We start from the raw sequence: 17,879 nt of genomic DNA on the forward strand, positions 1-17,879 counted from the left end.
GACAGCATTTAGAATATCTAATGTAGTGTAAATAAATAATACTATATCCAGCTAATAATTTTCACACGTAAGGTGATCGTTGTTTGGATACTGATTAATGTCTAATGGAAGTTAGGTACAGTACAGGTTTTTTTACACCTTTTTTATAATTATCACCTGGTATTTCATGAGTGGAATAAAACCATATAAACTATCGGCCTCAAATAGGTCATAAAAATTGGAAAAACACTTATTTTTATAGTTCACTAGCTTTTGCTCGTGGCTTCGCTCACGTGAAGGAGTTTTCCGGAATATTTTTACCGACTTACTTGATATCTATTGTTATATTGTGATCAAATTACACAAAATCATTATAAGAAGTAGCCTATGTTTTATTCTGATGTAAAACCAATATTACTGTAAAGTTTCATCCAAATCCGTCCAGTAGTTTTTTCGTGAAAGAGGAACAAACACACACCCATCTTTACAAATTTATAAATTAGGATTGGCGTACTTGCTTGATGCACTCATCACTGTGACAAGTATGTCGTCTCTATAAAATCATTAAATCATGATAATAATATTAAGATGTGTGCGATAGTACGCGTAATTGTTTAAATTTTGAATTCAATATCTCCCACTATGTTAATTTTATAATTATGCGAAAAATGTAGACCTTGGTCCTACTGAATCCTTTAGCCACTGAAACTATAATTATTTAAAATCAAGATAAATGTAATGCGTATTTGTCATTTCATGAGCAATTTTTAATTTTGTCACTGGCCACTAAATTCTACATTTAAATAATTAATTAAAACAAGAAAGTTAGTTTATTTGTAATCGATTATCTTGAGTTCACAGCAATCAGATAAGTGTATAACCCTGCCCTTGGCATTCAGGTGTTTCCACTCGATTAGAATTACGTTAGTTACGGTACCACTTTCCCTAGTTTCGCTTTCTATTTAACCGGCATAGCTGGTTAAACGATGAACTTAGATTCCTTGTTGAAAGTAGGAACTTACGCGTAGGTCTGTCATGGTGGCACTAGACATTGCGCATTGTTAATGCTTGTTACGTTAGTCTATGCGTTAATTGTTTCTATGCGCAAGCGACGGGTGTATTGCATAATTCCAAGTCTTTAAGGTGTATGTATTGATTAAATAGTAATATATAGGCGATAGTGCGGACCTAAATATTATGATTTTAAAGTTTATTATTTGTTTGATTGGTTAATGATCATTCGTTCATTATTGTGAACGTTTTGTGCTCAGTTCTAGAGCGATCTTTTTACTATCAAAAATTATAATATACAGGAATATTTTTCTCGGCATTCTGTTCCACTCCCAACTAGCAATCGCCTTCTTATGAACTAATAAAAATTGGACAATCTAATACAAGGTAGTTGTAACAATGGCACTAATGTTCCGAGAAAAACAATTTACAGTAATGTCAACAGTCAGCACTAACTTTGGTAGATTTATGGAGTCTGCTTTAAAGAAACCAACTTCCATATTTATTCGAAAAAAATCTTTGCAGAGGCCCTGTTTCGTTCCTTTAACATTTAAGCCACATTTTTTCCCTTTCTAATGTCTAGAAATATCTATTGTATTTATTAGTCGTATTAAAGAGTGGATAATTTACTCTTAAACGTACAAAAAAAAATCTGTTGATTGATACATAGATTCTAAAAGGTTGATATAATAAGTAAGAATCCATCTTATGTCGATAGTAACTCTATATTTATATACTGCATTTGTGCATAAGCCCTGCCACCACTGGCTACCATATTCATTTATTCACACAAAGTTTACAGAAGCCATTCAATAGGTAACTAGAACTCAATTGTGTAATTGAATGTGATGCGAATTAACGTGCTTCAAGTAATTGATTGTTATGCTTGCGTCAATGGTTTTCTTGAAAACGAACCGTAACATTGGCTCCGAGTTGAAGGGAGAAATTGATCGTGAGGAATTAAGGATTATCCTTATAGGATAAGTTGGTTTGACCTTACTTGAATTTTCATAGTCTTATCTCGCATTTGTTGTTGTTGTATCTATAGGTAAGGGAAACGCAATGGACAAGAAATACTTTTGACCAACTAAGGAGTAAATCACGATTAAGACTTAAAGTCCTTGATTTTAAAGTACAATATATTTTAATATCCATAATATCTTTACTGAGGTTATTATTAGATTAAATACATTACCTTTTGTCCATTTCTGTTCCCTATCTTTAATAGTTTCTTTGTAAAGTTGGTAAGTTTGGTATTGAGTTGTTGATTAAATTCATTATCAAATATATGAAATAATAAACAAACTGCTTGTTTAAATAAAATATGTCTCCTTGGATCTAGTAACAAATCAATTGAATATAGTAACGGTGCTATAAAAACTTAACGCACGTCATTTTAAACTCGATTCAGCACGGTATTCGGTACATTTTTTGTTATTTTATTAATAAATTTATATTGAACAAAATCTTTACAGTAACGTATAGTACAATTGTATGTTGCTTACTACAGTAATGAAAAAGATAACAGTGTCACAGCTAGCAACGACCACCTCCAGGCGCAGATAAACTTAACTGTTTGTACCTTTGAGAATTAAGTTGCTAATATAAAATCTCGCGATTTATATGCATGGTACCATAATATTTACTAGCACACATGTAACGAGGCGCAACCAAATGCCATTTTTATCTAGTATTTTGATGCCTATCCATCTACTTCTGAGACGGTGTGGAATACCTAATTAATATCTAGTTAATTAAATAAATTAAATAGGATACCTATTGTGTATTTAGCACGACCTTCTTTTTATCATTAACGTCATACTCATGCAGGGGCCTTATTCTCTATCCCGCACGTTATTTTAACAGTGCGTAACAAGCACGTAACACAACACATCATGTTTAGGACTATAGAAATTTGGCTTACAGAATACTATTCCACGCACATTTCTCGAAGATAACATGACACGGCCGCGTTACGCGTTTACACTATCATACAGAATAAGGGCCCTGGTTGGTTATGTTATGTTTTAGTTAGAATCAGAATTATTCTGACCTTCGATATTGCATAACTAAGCGACCTTTAAATTTCTGAGATCTAATGATTTGTGGTGACACCTGATGGCGAAGTCCCTGAGCGAAGTCTTCTAACGTGGTTGTCGCTAGCCAGAAAATAAGTAATGCTTCTGTTGGTTATCATTGCAGATATTTATGCTTTTTGAATCCGAATAAAACGTTAAGCAAAGAAGCAAACCAAAATAATTTTATTTTACTAATTACGGTGCTTAATAATTGTAATTAAGAGTATTGAAGCAACACCTTGTCTATCAACAATAACAAGAGTATTAGATCTTGAGAAACTATAATTTTTTGTGTTGGTCTCATTTCTCAATTTTTTTTGTGTGGTAATGATTGATAACATACAATTGCGGTAAATATTCCTTCCCAAAGCGACAACGGATAAGCTTAAAAGCGACTACATGCATGTCTAACGTGCTATATAGAATATTTCAGTCTGCTACCTATTATTTATCTTAAATAGGGCAAAAAGACGAAATAAAACGACAACATACCGATCGTTACGTTTGACAACCTTTTGCTTACGGTATATCAAATTGGACCTTGTTTTACTTCCAGTAAGTATCGTAGTGTATATTGTTAAGACGTTTCTGCAACGGTTTTTGCTTAGTATATTGAATGCTAATACTAATCTGGAACAGACAGCACAGTGATTGATTTTATTTAGCAATAAGCGGTACTGACGGTTCAATGTCCTCTACAAACATGACAGGATTGGAGATTTGCGGTGAATGTATGCTGTGAATAGAATTGCTAAGTTCGATAAAATATAGCACAAATAATTTAACGCACTCGAAACGATATTTAATTAATGTTTGTTCAAAGAAACTAGGTAAAAAGACGGATAACAATGAGAAACTAGCATATGGGAAATTTACAATCTTAATTTTATCACTGAATGATTAATAGATTGTTATAAAAAAATTAGAACGAACGCAACATATAGTCTACCGTTGGCTATAATAGTCAAATTCGTCGCCTTGGATCCGTATTGAGTCTTAATTCCTAATTCTGGTGCTAAGGTTCAGGGATAGTCGAGGCGTCTATAGCAACGTGCTCGTATTATCGTTTTGTGACCCATTAATTATTCTTTAAATTCCAGGTGAGATGTCTGTAATGTACTTGTTCACGAGGTACCGCTTCAATTGGAACGAGGTTGACTTCAGTATGTTCTCTACTTACGCAATGTGTACTTCATTAGTAGGTAATATTACACAATTATTATAAATAGTTATAGAGTTAAAGTTAAACTGATTATCGTCCGCTTAATATAAGTGTTAAAAGTGTCAATGTAATTGATTTTGGCTGTAAAGATGACTGTTTTTATAGTCGTATTAAAAAATCAATCTCACCCTTAAGCATATTTTTAGGTAGATATATATACAGTCTTACTTATAAACTTATTTAGCGTTAAGAGGTGCTTAAGAATTTCTTAAATAGCTGTCAAAAACATCACCGGCTTCTTAGTTTAAACCTTATTAAGAGACAAGATGGCGGGTTTTGACTTACAGCTGATCGAGTAAATTTGTGTTTTAACTATGCATAGCTTTGCGAATTTTTTATAAGTAAGACTGTTTGTTAATGTTGAGATATTAAATAAACCAAGCTTAAGTTGTCACTTAAGAGCTTGTTGTTAGCTGAGACGACGATGTTAAATGAACAATACTCAGCGCTCAAAATCTGTCACATAGTGTGACTTAAGATATCACTTTAGCTTATGTTAATATGGATATATCAAATAGCGACTATCTTAAGATCGTGGCCCTAATTTGACAGCATCTCAGCTAATATCGCACGTAAGAGCGAAACTCGGCACTAGTATGAGAAAACCATTAAGCTGTACACCTTTCTAGTTAGAAAATTTCCACCATTTATTTTTTATTATTAATATAATATGCGTGATCAGTAAATCAAGATTATTTTGTGTATTATTGATAATCGTGAAATACAAATACACAAACGTGGCGACAAAATTAAAGTTACCTGCAGTCGTTTTACACAAAGATACTAAAAATGCTGGTAACGAAAACATTTGTATAGCCTATGATATTTACTATCGATACTCTACTAGAAAAAGAAAATGATAATAAGTAATAAGTAAGAATATCACTGCTAATTTATATGGAATAAGATCTAATATTGTATGTTAACATTTCAGGAACTTTATTTTCTGTCGGCGTGTTTAGTCATTTATTAAAGTTTGACGATGCTATTATTGGAGTTATATCTTGCACGAGCAAAATATTATCTGGATTTATGTACGCTTTCGCAACTAAAACGTGGCAGATTTATATAGGTAAGTTCATACTTATGTATTATACCTAATAATTGTGATTCTATCCAGTTTACGTATTCTGATCAGCAATGAAGATTTAGTGGTTTGATTTAACTTAAACAGTACTAAAGATACAAAGAAGTAATGGTTTTACAGTAACTAAACGTAATATTCACTGTTAACTTATGACGATATTGTAAAAAAAAACATGCGTCATGGTGTAGTAGTGTAGTAGTATGCAAAGTGACCCCACTGTACCTGATGGTAAGCGAAGTGGGATCCAATAGACTGTCGACTGACAAGATATATTGTGACCAATCATTTTTCACTGTATACCGAGTAGGTCTACCTATCTATAATAGGTATATATGACTTTGGATTTAACGCCTAGACATTTTACAACTCATCCAGTTACTAGATCGCTTTGTCACGATAATGAAACTTTCTTTTTATTCACAGCACCACTGATCGAAATATTTAACGGTACGTCGTTTATAGCTATGAGGTCGATGGTGTCCAAACTAGTTGAGAAGGACGAGTTGGGTAAGTTCAGCGACATCTATTGAATCAATTAGAAAAGACAATAATATTGGAACTTGACTATGGTTTATGAAATAAATTATAACTATCAGTAATTTTTTTTTCAAAAGATTTTAAAGCAACAGGATTTATCTTCAAAAAAGTTTACGAAGCGCTATGTTATCGAAACTATAATAGTATGGCCCATATAAAAACCTTTAACTAATGAACGAGAACATTTTAAGGAAATGGCTTTAAATAGCACTGAAGTTGCACGAATGAACTCTTTTTGCGAGTTCTCTAATTTAATTTTTTCTGCTGTCCTGAAACGTCAGCTTTTGGCGATTAAAGCAATTCATATTTCCACTAACGATATCACTATTTGACACAATATTCAACGAAACGTTAAACTACTACTACTGGTAAATTAGTTTCCTTTAAAACAATAAACTGTATTACAATATGTTAGAGATATTAATGCTATGGCAACTCGGATTGCAATAATCACTTATGAACTTAAAGGCAATATTGTTTTATATTTACCTCGAACTGAAGTAAAGCTATAATCACCCGTATTTACAGGTAAAGTGAATTCATTCTTCGGCTTGGCGGAAGCGATGATGCCTCTCATCTACGCGCCCATGTACACAACAGTCTACACAGCCACAATTAAGACGTTCCCTGGAGCTTTCTTCCTTCTAGGAGGCGGACTTACAATGCCAGCTGTTGTCATATTCTTGTACGTACCTGCATATATCCTTTGTCCTTTTTCTTGCACTGGTCTTTCATCACTAATGTACGGCCTGTACATCAGTTTTTTATGTATGTTGTAGAAATAAAGGCTTTGATTTTTGGTTAATTGTATAGTTAATAATAGGGATCGGATTATATGCAACATAAAAAGCTTGATCATATATGCATGGAATATGCACGAAGGCAGGCAGAATAATTGCAACATTAAATGATAAGTTTTAGAAACAAAAAAAAAGAAAACTAAGTTTTAGGCATTAAATTCACATTCCTAGGTATATCGCATAGTTTTTGGAAATCTAGTGTCTTTAGCATAAAAAAAAACTAAATCGGGATGTTTAACCTGTTTTATACGTAGCTAATAATGGTCATAATAATAATAATATTTTTTTTATATAATTACAATTCAAACCTTACCATTTCAGGTGGCTATATTTAGCTAACAAGAAATATCTCGCGTCAGAAAACAGCAAGAGCAACGAAAAAGAGTTAGAAAGCAAAGCAGCAGAAATGGTAGAGAAAGCGGGAGTTGATAACAGAGCCTATGTACCAGAGGAAGAAAATAAAACGAAATCACAAAACACATCACAAGCTGCACCTGATAACGACAGTTGCGTTAACCAATCACAAATAGAAATGGGATTTACGGAAAGCATGCTTTGTAACAGTAAAGTGCAACATTAATGGAGAAATCATTTCAAAAGTTAATGTGGAATTATTTGCAAGACTTTTGAAAGCAATAGTTGCCTGTTTGTTATTGATTCACCAAATTAGATTGTGATTCCATGACTTCGAAGATGCTATGATAATAATCACGTAATTGTGGTAAATTATACCCTAAAAATCGGCTTTTAAATTGCACCAAGTTTTACCGGAACAGATCACCAATGGTTACGTAAATGTACCTGTGAATGGTTAAGAATAATTTTTATGTTAGAAAATAAACAATATTAATTGGTAGTTTACGTCTGTAAAGAGTTGAATGTACAAATATACTTTATTTAATGTGATAACTATTATTATTTGGGATTCTTTATTAGAATACAGTTCCTTCTTTTAAGTTTAAATTAATTTATTAAGTATTTTTAGTTGTTTTATACAATAGGTTTCTTTTATGCAGAAATTATTATGTTCCAGTTACAAAATGGTTATATGAAAGATGAATATATTTATGATATTGCTGAAAATGTTATTTATTACAATGTTACAATATTATATAAATAAACGACAAGCAAAATATACTCACTTAGGCTTTGAATTTTTTTTATAATGAAGATTTACTTCAATAGCCTGTTTCTCAAGTTTTAAGTAAATAATTGACAGTCTTCATTTTATTATGACTTATTTAAGAGTATAGATTAGGGTGTGATTTTTGTATGTACTAAGAAGTTATAAAACAGACCCTCAGAATTGTAAATTTAAATCAATGTTGTTTGTTATCTATACTCAAATGTTCAGACATTACGTATTTTTGCGCATAAAGATACTATTATATTATATTATAGAAATATTATATTTTATTGTTATCTTATAGGAAATATTATTAACAACTGTACGTACATAAATAATGTCCATGACTAAAAACATCTCAATACTTATACTATACCTAATATACTTAGTTATAAAATTATGATCATGGGTTATATTAGATTAGTTAAATTCTGTAAATAATAAATGTGACCCAAATGTGGAACCAATATTTTATATTAATATGCAAAATTACCGTGAATTGTATCTTTGAACCAAATTATAATTGTAAAATCGATGTTAAGTTTCTATTTGATTTTATGGCTTAAATGTTAATCGTAATGCAAGAATCGAGGAATGTGATTTCAAATTTATTTTATAATATAATATACTTAGTAATATGTTGAAAAATCGTTAAATTTATATTAGATTATTTAACAGAAGTTACTTTTTATATTAGAGGACATGTAGTCCTTTTAATTAAAATTAAACAAATCACTTTTAAGCAGATTTAAATATACGTTTTTATATTACAATTCACATATTCGTGTGTACTTATATTTGTGCAATGCTAGCAGTACCAGTGTGCTGAGAATGTACTTTAATATAGCCAATGGCGAAATACTTGATGTTATGTAAATTTTTAGTATACGTTGAATACAAATGAGAGAAATGTTAAAAATGTATAAAAATCTCTTTCCCATCAGACCGTTTAAATTTTTAGGTACAGGGCAATTATCGAAAGCTGGCGCATAACGCGTTCCCGAGTTGCGTCTGTGTGTGTTCTGTAAATGAACATACGTGTCGCCATGACAACGCTTTGCTCACACATCAACAGTCATAACATACAGAGTGATGTTTTATTGACATTATAATATAGTAGTACATTATAGTCGCAGTCTCTTCAATTATATGTTTTTTTTTTTAATATCCTATAAAATAATTTTGGAGTGAGTACTGTAAATGTGCCAACTTGAGTCAATCGCCTATACATAGTTGAATTATATCTATTGTGAACGACTCAATGCCATACAACAGTGGCGAAAGGTGAAATTTGACACAACATATAGGTACTAATATGCATAAATGCGGTCTGTAAATCGTTCTGATGATAATTATATTCTATAGAAATTCTTCATAAAGGGAAGGCGGCAGGAATCGTGTTATATGGACCTTTCGCCATTGTCATACAATTCTATAAAAAAGTCTTTGAGGAAAGAGATAAATTATCTGTTCTCTATGTAATTTCTTGACTGGTTAAACATGATCCATCAATCTAACCAAGTTACTTATCCATAACAATTGTATAAATGATCTGTGATTATGTGAGGAGATTTAATTTTTGAAATAAACTGGTTATTCTTATATAAACATTTATTTTCTTACAATTATGAGTACAAAATAAAAATTCCTAACAATGGTACCACAATACTATTTTCACATAATAGGGATCCTTCTTTTTTGTGTTATACAGGCGCGATAAAGTAACTTCACTGAACTTGATGTGAAGCGAAGTGATGTCTAATTAATGTCGACTGACGAGACGTTATACCCCTGCCAGTCGATACAATTATGCCGGCCTGTTTGAACCGGATATACACAGGTTGCTTCTGGTAGTCTACACAATTGCGTGGTCCACTGTAGGGGTTTAACACTTTATGTACCGTGGCCGCAAGTCAGGCGGATTCGAAATATATCCTACCACCAACAAAAATCAGACTTCTATTAATAAAATAACACTCATTAACATTATATTTGTTTTGAGACAGATCATTATATTTTATAACATTATCTCTAGTAATATAAATCTAATTAAACTAAAAATATGAAATAAATTGAATATCACATTCGTTCTAGTTGAATAATACCGGACAGAATTATTTCCAACATACTTTATAATTCGCATTATACTTCAACAAATTATACAAACAATATATTTAAATATATTCAACAACTATTTTGTTTATTGCACTAATTAGGTATAGTGATAATTATTGACAGACGTTAATATACAAATAAAGGAATGTTATGTTCAATACTGCTATTTTATAAACGAAAAATGATACACAAATTAACGTTAGAACTTAAAAATATAGAGAATTATTAAACAGCACACAACACTTCGTAAATCTTGTGTGGTATTTCCTGACCTCCAAACGACATGTACATTACTTTGTGGCTCGGGTGAATCTGGAATGAAATATAAAATATTTGTATAAATTTCAATTGATACATATATAGTTATATTGTATATGATATGGAGTGTAAAGTTTTAGCGGAAAAACACTTTGAGGAAATCGGACTTATCAGTTTTATAGTCTACGTATGCAATGTAAATTGTTTTATGTCATAAACTAAATTCATGAGGGCAAAACTGGGATAACATTTAATTTCCACTTCCGATTAATATTTTCAATAGATGATGTTTGCGACGGAACTATCGTTTGACAGCTAAGCAAAAAAATTAGGCTTGATATCACTGAAGTATGAAGAGTTACAATTTAATCAAATATTTTGATAGTTTAAAATTCCGGTGAATCTGATCTGGTTGTAATACAAATTTTAATAAACCTACTATTTTAAAGTTTTAATGGAGTTAAAGATGAAACGAGCATGTTCACCCGATGGTGCTCAATACGACCGCCCGTAAACAATAGCAATACCAGACAGAACTTTGAATTACAAAGTACTACGTCGCACTGCACTAAGCTTGACACCCTAAGAGTAAGATTAATTATGATTCCGAGTAATTACAATAGCTATAATGTCTTTCAAATCAGAACACGATAGTGCATACATACTAGTGCTAACCGAATATCCCTCTTGGGTATGTAGCATCGATAAATTAACAAGATATTTAAATCTCACCTTCCCAGGTGTCAGTGATCCTTGTTCCCTTGCCCTGCCGATGTACAGTGTCTCTCCACTAGCCGTCTTTCCTCCAGCTATAGCCTGAGGCGGCACGTTGCCGTCTCTGCTTTCAACCCATCGAATTTTCTCGGGACGAGCGCAGCAGACCTGTGTAGGTAATCAATCACTTTTAGAAGTAATTTATTAAGGGCTCTATAAAAACACTTGGTAAAAACAACTTTGTAGACGTTTTAGCATTTGATGATTGTAAATGGCTATGTCTGCATATAAACAATAGCAATATTACTTAGAGCTTTGTATTATAGTTACAAAGTATTACTTGGCATTATACTCTCCTTATGATGGCATGAGGATGAGGCTCGTTTCTAAAACCTAGTTCGGACTATACTAGTATTTTAGTATAGTATTAGAGTAATTTAGTAACTAAACGTGTGAATCCCGAAAATATTCTCAGTTAGATTAGTGCAGACACAGCTAGGCTTAATGATAGGTTAAACAAGCCTTTCCTTTGTAGCATAAATAGAAAATGTAGCGGTATCTACCAGACAAACTTTCGTAAATGAAAAATTACTGATGACATTATTTCTATTCTTATGCAGACTTAAACTTTCCGTCATATCTGTTTGTTGGTCGCTTTCCAAAATCACCAAAAATATAAAAACTGTATTCCCATTTTAATACCAGGATTACTCCGAAGTTTGATAGTCATCATTATTGTTGAAATATACCTCCACGCCCGATACTGGGTCCACTACTTCAGACAGGAGGCTAAGCATAAAAATTAGATCCTATTATTGCAGCATATATATCATTCAAAACCTTTGTTGCACTAAAATCGGTTTAAGCTAGTAAGTAGCTAAGGTCTTCCTAGATTAAAGTATTTATATAAGCGTTTCCACCAAAGAAATACCTCAATTTGCTGCACGGCGTTCTCGTTGCCTCCCCAAGCGACGTAAGCGGCGTGGTGTTTGACCGCCAGCTTGCCTGGGAGTAGATCGCCTTTGAACGGTGCTCTTATTATCCACAGGGGGCTTCCATCGTGACCCTCGTATCCTGCCACCACTGCGCGATTACTCAGGTATTCCGCGTTTCTAGGCGTTGTGGGAATCCATTCGATAATTGCTGGAATTTTAGAACATTTATAGATTACCCATAATTGATTATATTCAATAAAATTTTAATCAACCTATCGCCGCCCATTGCTGATCGTAAGCCTCATAACAGAGCGCCAACCCGGTCTTGAGCAACCTCTACACAGTCGCTAGCCATCGCCTTTTCAAATCGTCTTTACACCGTGCGACACACTTATCTGCCTGCTTGCGGTCTCCGCATTTATAGCAATTAATTGTTATTATAGGTTATCACAAAAATTTCGGCTAAATCACTTAATTAATTTAGAAACTATGGAGATTATGTGGATATAAGTAGATAGTTTCTATTTCATACAATATATTTTTTGTTACGAATATTTTTATATTCACGATGAATATATAAATCAACGCGAGTCAAAACAGCAGTGTATACTTAATTAAGGACTGTGCCGATACGTGACAATCGAGTAACTACTACAAATAATTTCATTCACGAAGACGCGTCCCACTACTTTACCCGAAGGCTAACAATGCGTGAACAACATTAGTGCACACGCACAGTACAATGGATAGCGTTGAAGCTGAGACTTATAGCAGTACCCTTACCCCGCGACACCCCGCTATATCTCCGATCAAAAAGTTATGGGGCGCGTCTTAGTGGGTGAAATTACCTATAACATTACCCCTGATTCGAGTACTTGCAAGTACAGACGAACAGTTAGGAATACGAGTGTTTAAACAGCTTATTATACTTATTGTATTCGCTACTGATCATTCCTTTTCATATTTATTCGCCAATATTCTAAATAAGGTATTACGTTTAATAGAGTTCAATACCTCAGTGGCGTAGTTGTATTACGGTACGACTGCAGTGCTGAGGTATCGGATTCGATCCCCAGGTCGGGTAAAAAAGAAAAAAAACTAATTACTTACGTTCATGTAACGCCTGAACAGTCGGTGTGCCCGCGGTAAAACTACCATGATGAACGGACGGATAAATGGGCATCCCTTGCGCAGCGGACGGTGCCGGTGCTGTTGCGCACGGATAGGCCATATTAGGTGGATACCCGTATACAAAACCTGGTTGAGGGTATTGGGGGCAGTTTTGAGGATGTAGATTTGGGTAGCTCAATTGGGTAGGTGTCGGTGCGACATCAGGACGGTATGTCGGTATCTGACCCGGCTGACCGGGATATGGGTTGTTTCCGTAGTTGACTGAAAATAAGGATAAGTTGCGTTTAATAATCGTATGTTTATTTATGTAAATTTATTGTTCATTATTTGAGTTTTAAATTAATATTCAGTAGGTAATTATAAAATCGGTATCGTTCTATTATTTAATCAGCTAACACATTGTATTTAAGACTTAAAAAAAATAACCCCCGACACAAAAATATTTTAAAAAGTAAAAAAAAAAAGCAATTTTAATTGTGTTCTATTTTGATCCAAACGTACACGCGTAATACCAGAAAAAAATAAATGGCTTGGTTGGGTTTTTGCGGTTAAATATTTAACATAAACTAAAACTACATTGTTATCAACATTTATAGGTACTTTATTATTATTGTATTACTCCATTATTATTGCCGATAACATTATTAGTGTTGTGTTGTGTTGTATTGTGTATATATATATATATATATATATATATATTAATTGAATGATATGAGTTTTGACTATAATCGTTTTACAATTACAACACTAATAATGTTATCGGCAATAATAATGTAAAATTTCGTCATATTAAGATTTAATATGACGAAATTTTAAAGACCGAAATATCCATGATTATTAATTATTTTTACGTTTTTCTTTCAACTGCGAGAACTAATCACTAACTAGACGTGAATTTAAATTCTTTACTTGCCAATACTTGTTTAGTTACCCAGATTAAAGGTGAAACAAAATGTATGAAAATGGACCTTGAGGTATCGCCTTAATTTTAAACAATGTTTCTCAGAAGTGAATTATGTATGCAATTCATTATGAGAAATAAAGTTCTGAACCTCCACTCGAATATACTTACTTAATATTTTCACTTTTGAGTTTTGACACTATGGGCCGTATTAAACAAAACAATCTTGTTGAAAGAATGTTAAACATAATGTTTGTGGCATAACCTTTTTGTTGGCTTCGTCATGTCAGTTTAGTTTTTTACTCTATGATAATATCTGTTATAATTCAAATATTTGTTCTTTTAATAAAACAGTTCCTTCGTGATTATATCCGTGTATAATTTTCATCAAATCTCAATTTCTAATAGGATTTTAGCAAGACATTTAAAGTATTTAAACTATTGTACATGAGCTCACAATTGAGCGCCTGTCAATTATTTTCTGTGACTTAAGATAACGTTAAGGATCTTATAGATATCTGTTTATTAAATAGCGACAACCTTAAGATGCTGACTTTAACACAACAACGTCTCAGTTGATATCGCATTTTAGAGTGAAATTGAGTTGCATCTATTATTACGTCCCTAATATTGTAAATAAATAATTTGAACTCGAAGGTACTTAGTTATAATATACAATTTCGACTAATTAATAAGGTGATATCTGTACTTGTAGAGAATTCCAGAAGGTTGCTTCAGAAATTTTAAGAATATAAGTAAGTAGGTATATTATATCCACCCACTAATTCATAAACGATAGGTATATTTAATTCGTTTACTGGTCATGTCATCACGTGGTTTAATTTCGTGATAACTCTATGTTCGTTTTATTTAGAATGTAGTTCTTTGATTAGAGTCGGTTGTACTAATTACACATTAAACAATGTTTTACGCCTCATGTATAAATATTACTTAGCTATATTCGTGACAACCTTCATTTCTATCATCTAAACTACTCAAAGGAGTTTAAATAATCCATGTTACATCCATTCATCCATCCAATCCATGTCAAATTAATTAATAAATGGATTCAATACTAATTATGTATCTTACATTATACTTATAAAAAAGTTACTGCGTAATAGACGAACGTTTTTAAAATGCGTTGTTTTAAATTTTAACCAATAGGTCACTGATGAATAACATTTATACAAACTGTTTTGAACCGGTATTTACTTCCGTTGAATCGAAACACTCAAAAGGATACCACTTCAACGCTTATTTTTTTATATCCACTATAACCAATAATACACTTAAATAACAATTATTAATATACACTTACATGATGCCATGGTATTTGAAAGAAACACACAAGATTGACACAAACGTTTCGAACGCGACCGCTCGGCTTTCTTGCGCTCAGCGACTGAATGTGGATGGAGAATGTTTTGTAATGACGCGGCTCTTGGTAGATATATTGTAGCTGCCACAAAATAGTTTCGGTAAAATGTGTAAATTCCTAATATTTTTGTAATAGACCGGAAAATAAACAAGCGCGTAAGCGGGTCACTTAGGTATATCAATTGGTGGAAATACCAGAAGCATTGTGTGTGAGATGGCAGTATTTAAATTAAAAAATGGGGTCAGAGAAAGAAGCAGGGTATTTGTGGCTTCTGGAAATTTCACCCACCATACGAAAAGCAAGCTGGCGTTTCGTGTCAATTTATTATTAGTGGTACTATCAAGGTCATTCTGGCTTAATAATATAATAATATCAGCCCTGTATTTGATTTGATTGAGAAGTAAAATACTGACACTCTTGAATTCTACGCTGACAAACTGGTCACAAAAGATAATTTAAAAATTACAGTAGCACCATTAGGAATTATACAAAAAAATATATATTTTTTAATGCCGGCTACATTTATGGACCACGTCAGTGGAAGCAAAGTGCGCGCTTCGCTTCACAGACTATAGACCATGACTCACTTATTTCGTCACAATACGTAATCAAAACTAGTTTTATACGTGGGTATAAAATAAATAATTTAAAGAAACACAAAATATTATTCAAATAAAGAGAGTCAACGGAACAAGATATGTGTTTACTTAGCATTATCGTTATAACTCACATGTGTTGTTCTAAACTAAAATGCTTTTTAAAATAGCGTTAAGCGTATATTTGTCTCATATTAGGTACTATAAGGTTTAATATGGAGTAATCACGCGAAATTGTTACAACATACTAAGTATCTACAGATATTTTATCACGCCTATAACCATAATATATTATGTATGTAGATGCATATATAAAATGATGAAACATCTGGATGCTAATGCGAAAACTACATTGTGATAAGATTGGATAATTATACCGCAAGTCTGGTTTGTTTGCAACAAAATCCCATATATTTATTATACGTATTAGCACAAAAGTTATTTTGGTTTACCTTTTGTTATTTTCTTTTAAAATATATTAAAATATTTCACACAAAGAAAACGATAAAATGTTTACACAATAAATATACAAGAGGCAGTTTTTACGGCCTTGTATTTTCTTAGTGTGAGTAGGCTTGCCAATTGCCATCACCTTATTTGCCGACGCCGCGCCGCGCCGGATAAATACGGCAAAAATCCCGGACAATTGGGTGAAATATGGGTTTTCCCCCGGACAACTCTGAAAAAATATTGTTTGCAACAAAAATAAAAATACTGTTATAATTTTTTTTTCTGTTATAAAACGTATTATTAATTTTTTACGAAGGTTTATTTAAATTTGTCGCTTAACTATAAAAAAAATGGATTGACTCGGGCACTTTTTTTATCAGTTGTAACCATCGGTTTACGTGCTTTCCGGGGCACGGTGATATCACACGGCCATCTTCCTGATTTAAAGCTGCGACTGAGTATTTTTTTAAGATGGAAAAACCCAGTCACAATTACTTTGGCCCGACCTGGGATTTGAACCCAGGACCTCACTTCAGCACAGTATATGACCTCGTACCGTATATAGGCAACAACGTCATTGAGGCAGTTAAGTTGATTTTAAAAAATAATATAATTGTAAGGGAAGAAGGGAGGGTTATATATACGTCTAACGCTAAGGTGGTTATTTCTTTTCAATGCTGATTCGTGTATTGAAGGTCATGGAAACTTTATTTTCCTTCTGCAAGCGCCGGCGCCACTGCGTGCGCTTGTTGCGGTCACATATTGGTGCCGTATGTGTACAATTAGCAAAGTTGATGCTTGACCACATGCCGCTGCTAAGTGTACAATAGAAAATAAAATTGATGCGCGCACGTCTATGCGATGACGATAATTCCTGTACTTTGTATCTACACAAATATCATCGTCGGCGTAGAGAAACAATAACAAAAATTTTATAGTTTTGATACAACCGCGATTTAGTGGTTTGTTATAAAAATTTTGTGCATTATTAATTAATGAGCAACTACTTTACGTTAATGATTTTATATTAATTATGTGTCTGATTAATATCTTTTTATGTTTTAACAACCCTAACTTTATGTTGCATATAAAAATATTTAATTTAAAATCAATTTCTGTTTTTTTGTCACAACTATATTATTTTGTAAGAAAACTATTATTACTTACTTTCTTTCGCCAATTCTTTAGTTTTCAGTCATTTTAAACCTATATAAACTGTGCCGACTGATGAGGGTTGATACCCCTCGTTCAGTCGACATAATAATCCGGTCTGTTTAACCGAATATATCGCACTCTTAATAAAATAATGACCTATTTCATAATTGTTAATTTGTGGCAGTCGTCGGAAAACTAATTTTTGTTTGCCACCTTTTTTTTTAAAGTTGCTATAAAATTGAGCTTATTAAAGATAGGTAAAAAATGAAACCTATAGCATGAAAAAAAAGGGAAAAAACTAAAAGGTCGCAAACAGAAATCGTTTGTTTGACGATTCCCACAAATTGGCAATTTTAGAATGGGTCATTATTTTATTAATAGTGCGATATACAAACTGATTCCA

The 17,879-nt window shown here is 32.6% G+C and overlaps 2 protein-coding genes across 2 annotated transcripts in view; one reads left to right on the forward strand and one right to left on the reverse strand.

The window, feature by feature from the left end:
* LOC115453317 (solute carrier family 46 member 3) overlaps positions 1-8,988 on the forward strand; it is a 30,188-nt gene extending 21,200 nt beyond the window's left edge. The window contains exons 4-8 of the mRNA XM_037440924.1: positions 4,169-4,270; positions 5,225-5,362; positions 5,801-5,884; positions 6,443-6,599; positions 7,036-8,988. Coding sequence (XP_037296821.1) covers positions 4,169-4,270; positions 5,225-5,362; positions 5,801-5,884; positions 6,443-6,599; positions 7,036-7,294 — 740 coding nt within the window. The 3' untranslated portion in view covers positions 7,295-8,988. The remainder of the gene's footprint in view (positions 1-4,168; positions 4,271-5,224; positions 5,363-5,800; positions 5,885-6,442; positions 6,600-7,035) is intronic.
* Positions 8,989-9,436: 448 nt separating this feature from the next.
* LOC115453316 lies at positions 9,437-15,354 on the reverse strand. The gene is made up of 5 exons (XM_030182006.2): positions 15,216-15,354; positions 12,973-13,254; positions 11,859-12,070; positions 10,946-11,095; positions 9,437-10,267 (listed from the first exon to the last, which is right to left on the reverse strand). The coding sequence occupies exons 1-5, from the start codon at positions 15,223-15,225 to the stop codon at positions 10,181-10,183; spliced, it is 741 nt and encodes a 246-aa protein (XP_030037866.1). The 5' UTR covers positions 15,226-15,354; the 3' UTR covers positions 9,437-10,180.
* Positions 15,355-17,879: the final 2,525 nt, after the last annotated feature.

This window comes from Manduca sexta, chromosome 21 (assembly GCF_014839805.1).
Source record: "Manduca sexta isolate Smith_Timp_Sample1 chromosome 21, JHU_Msex_v1.0, whole genome shotgun sequence".
Taxonomy (NCBI): domain Eukaryota; kingdom Metazoa; phylum Arthropoda; class Insecta; order Lepidoptera; family Sphingidae; genus Manduca; species Manduca sexta.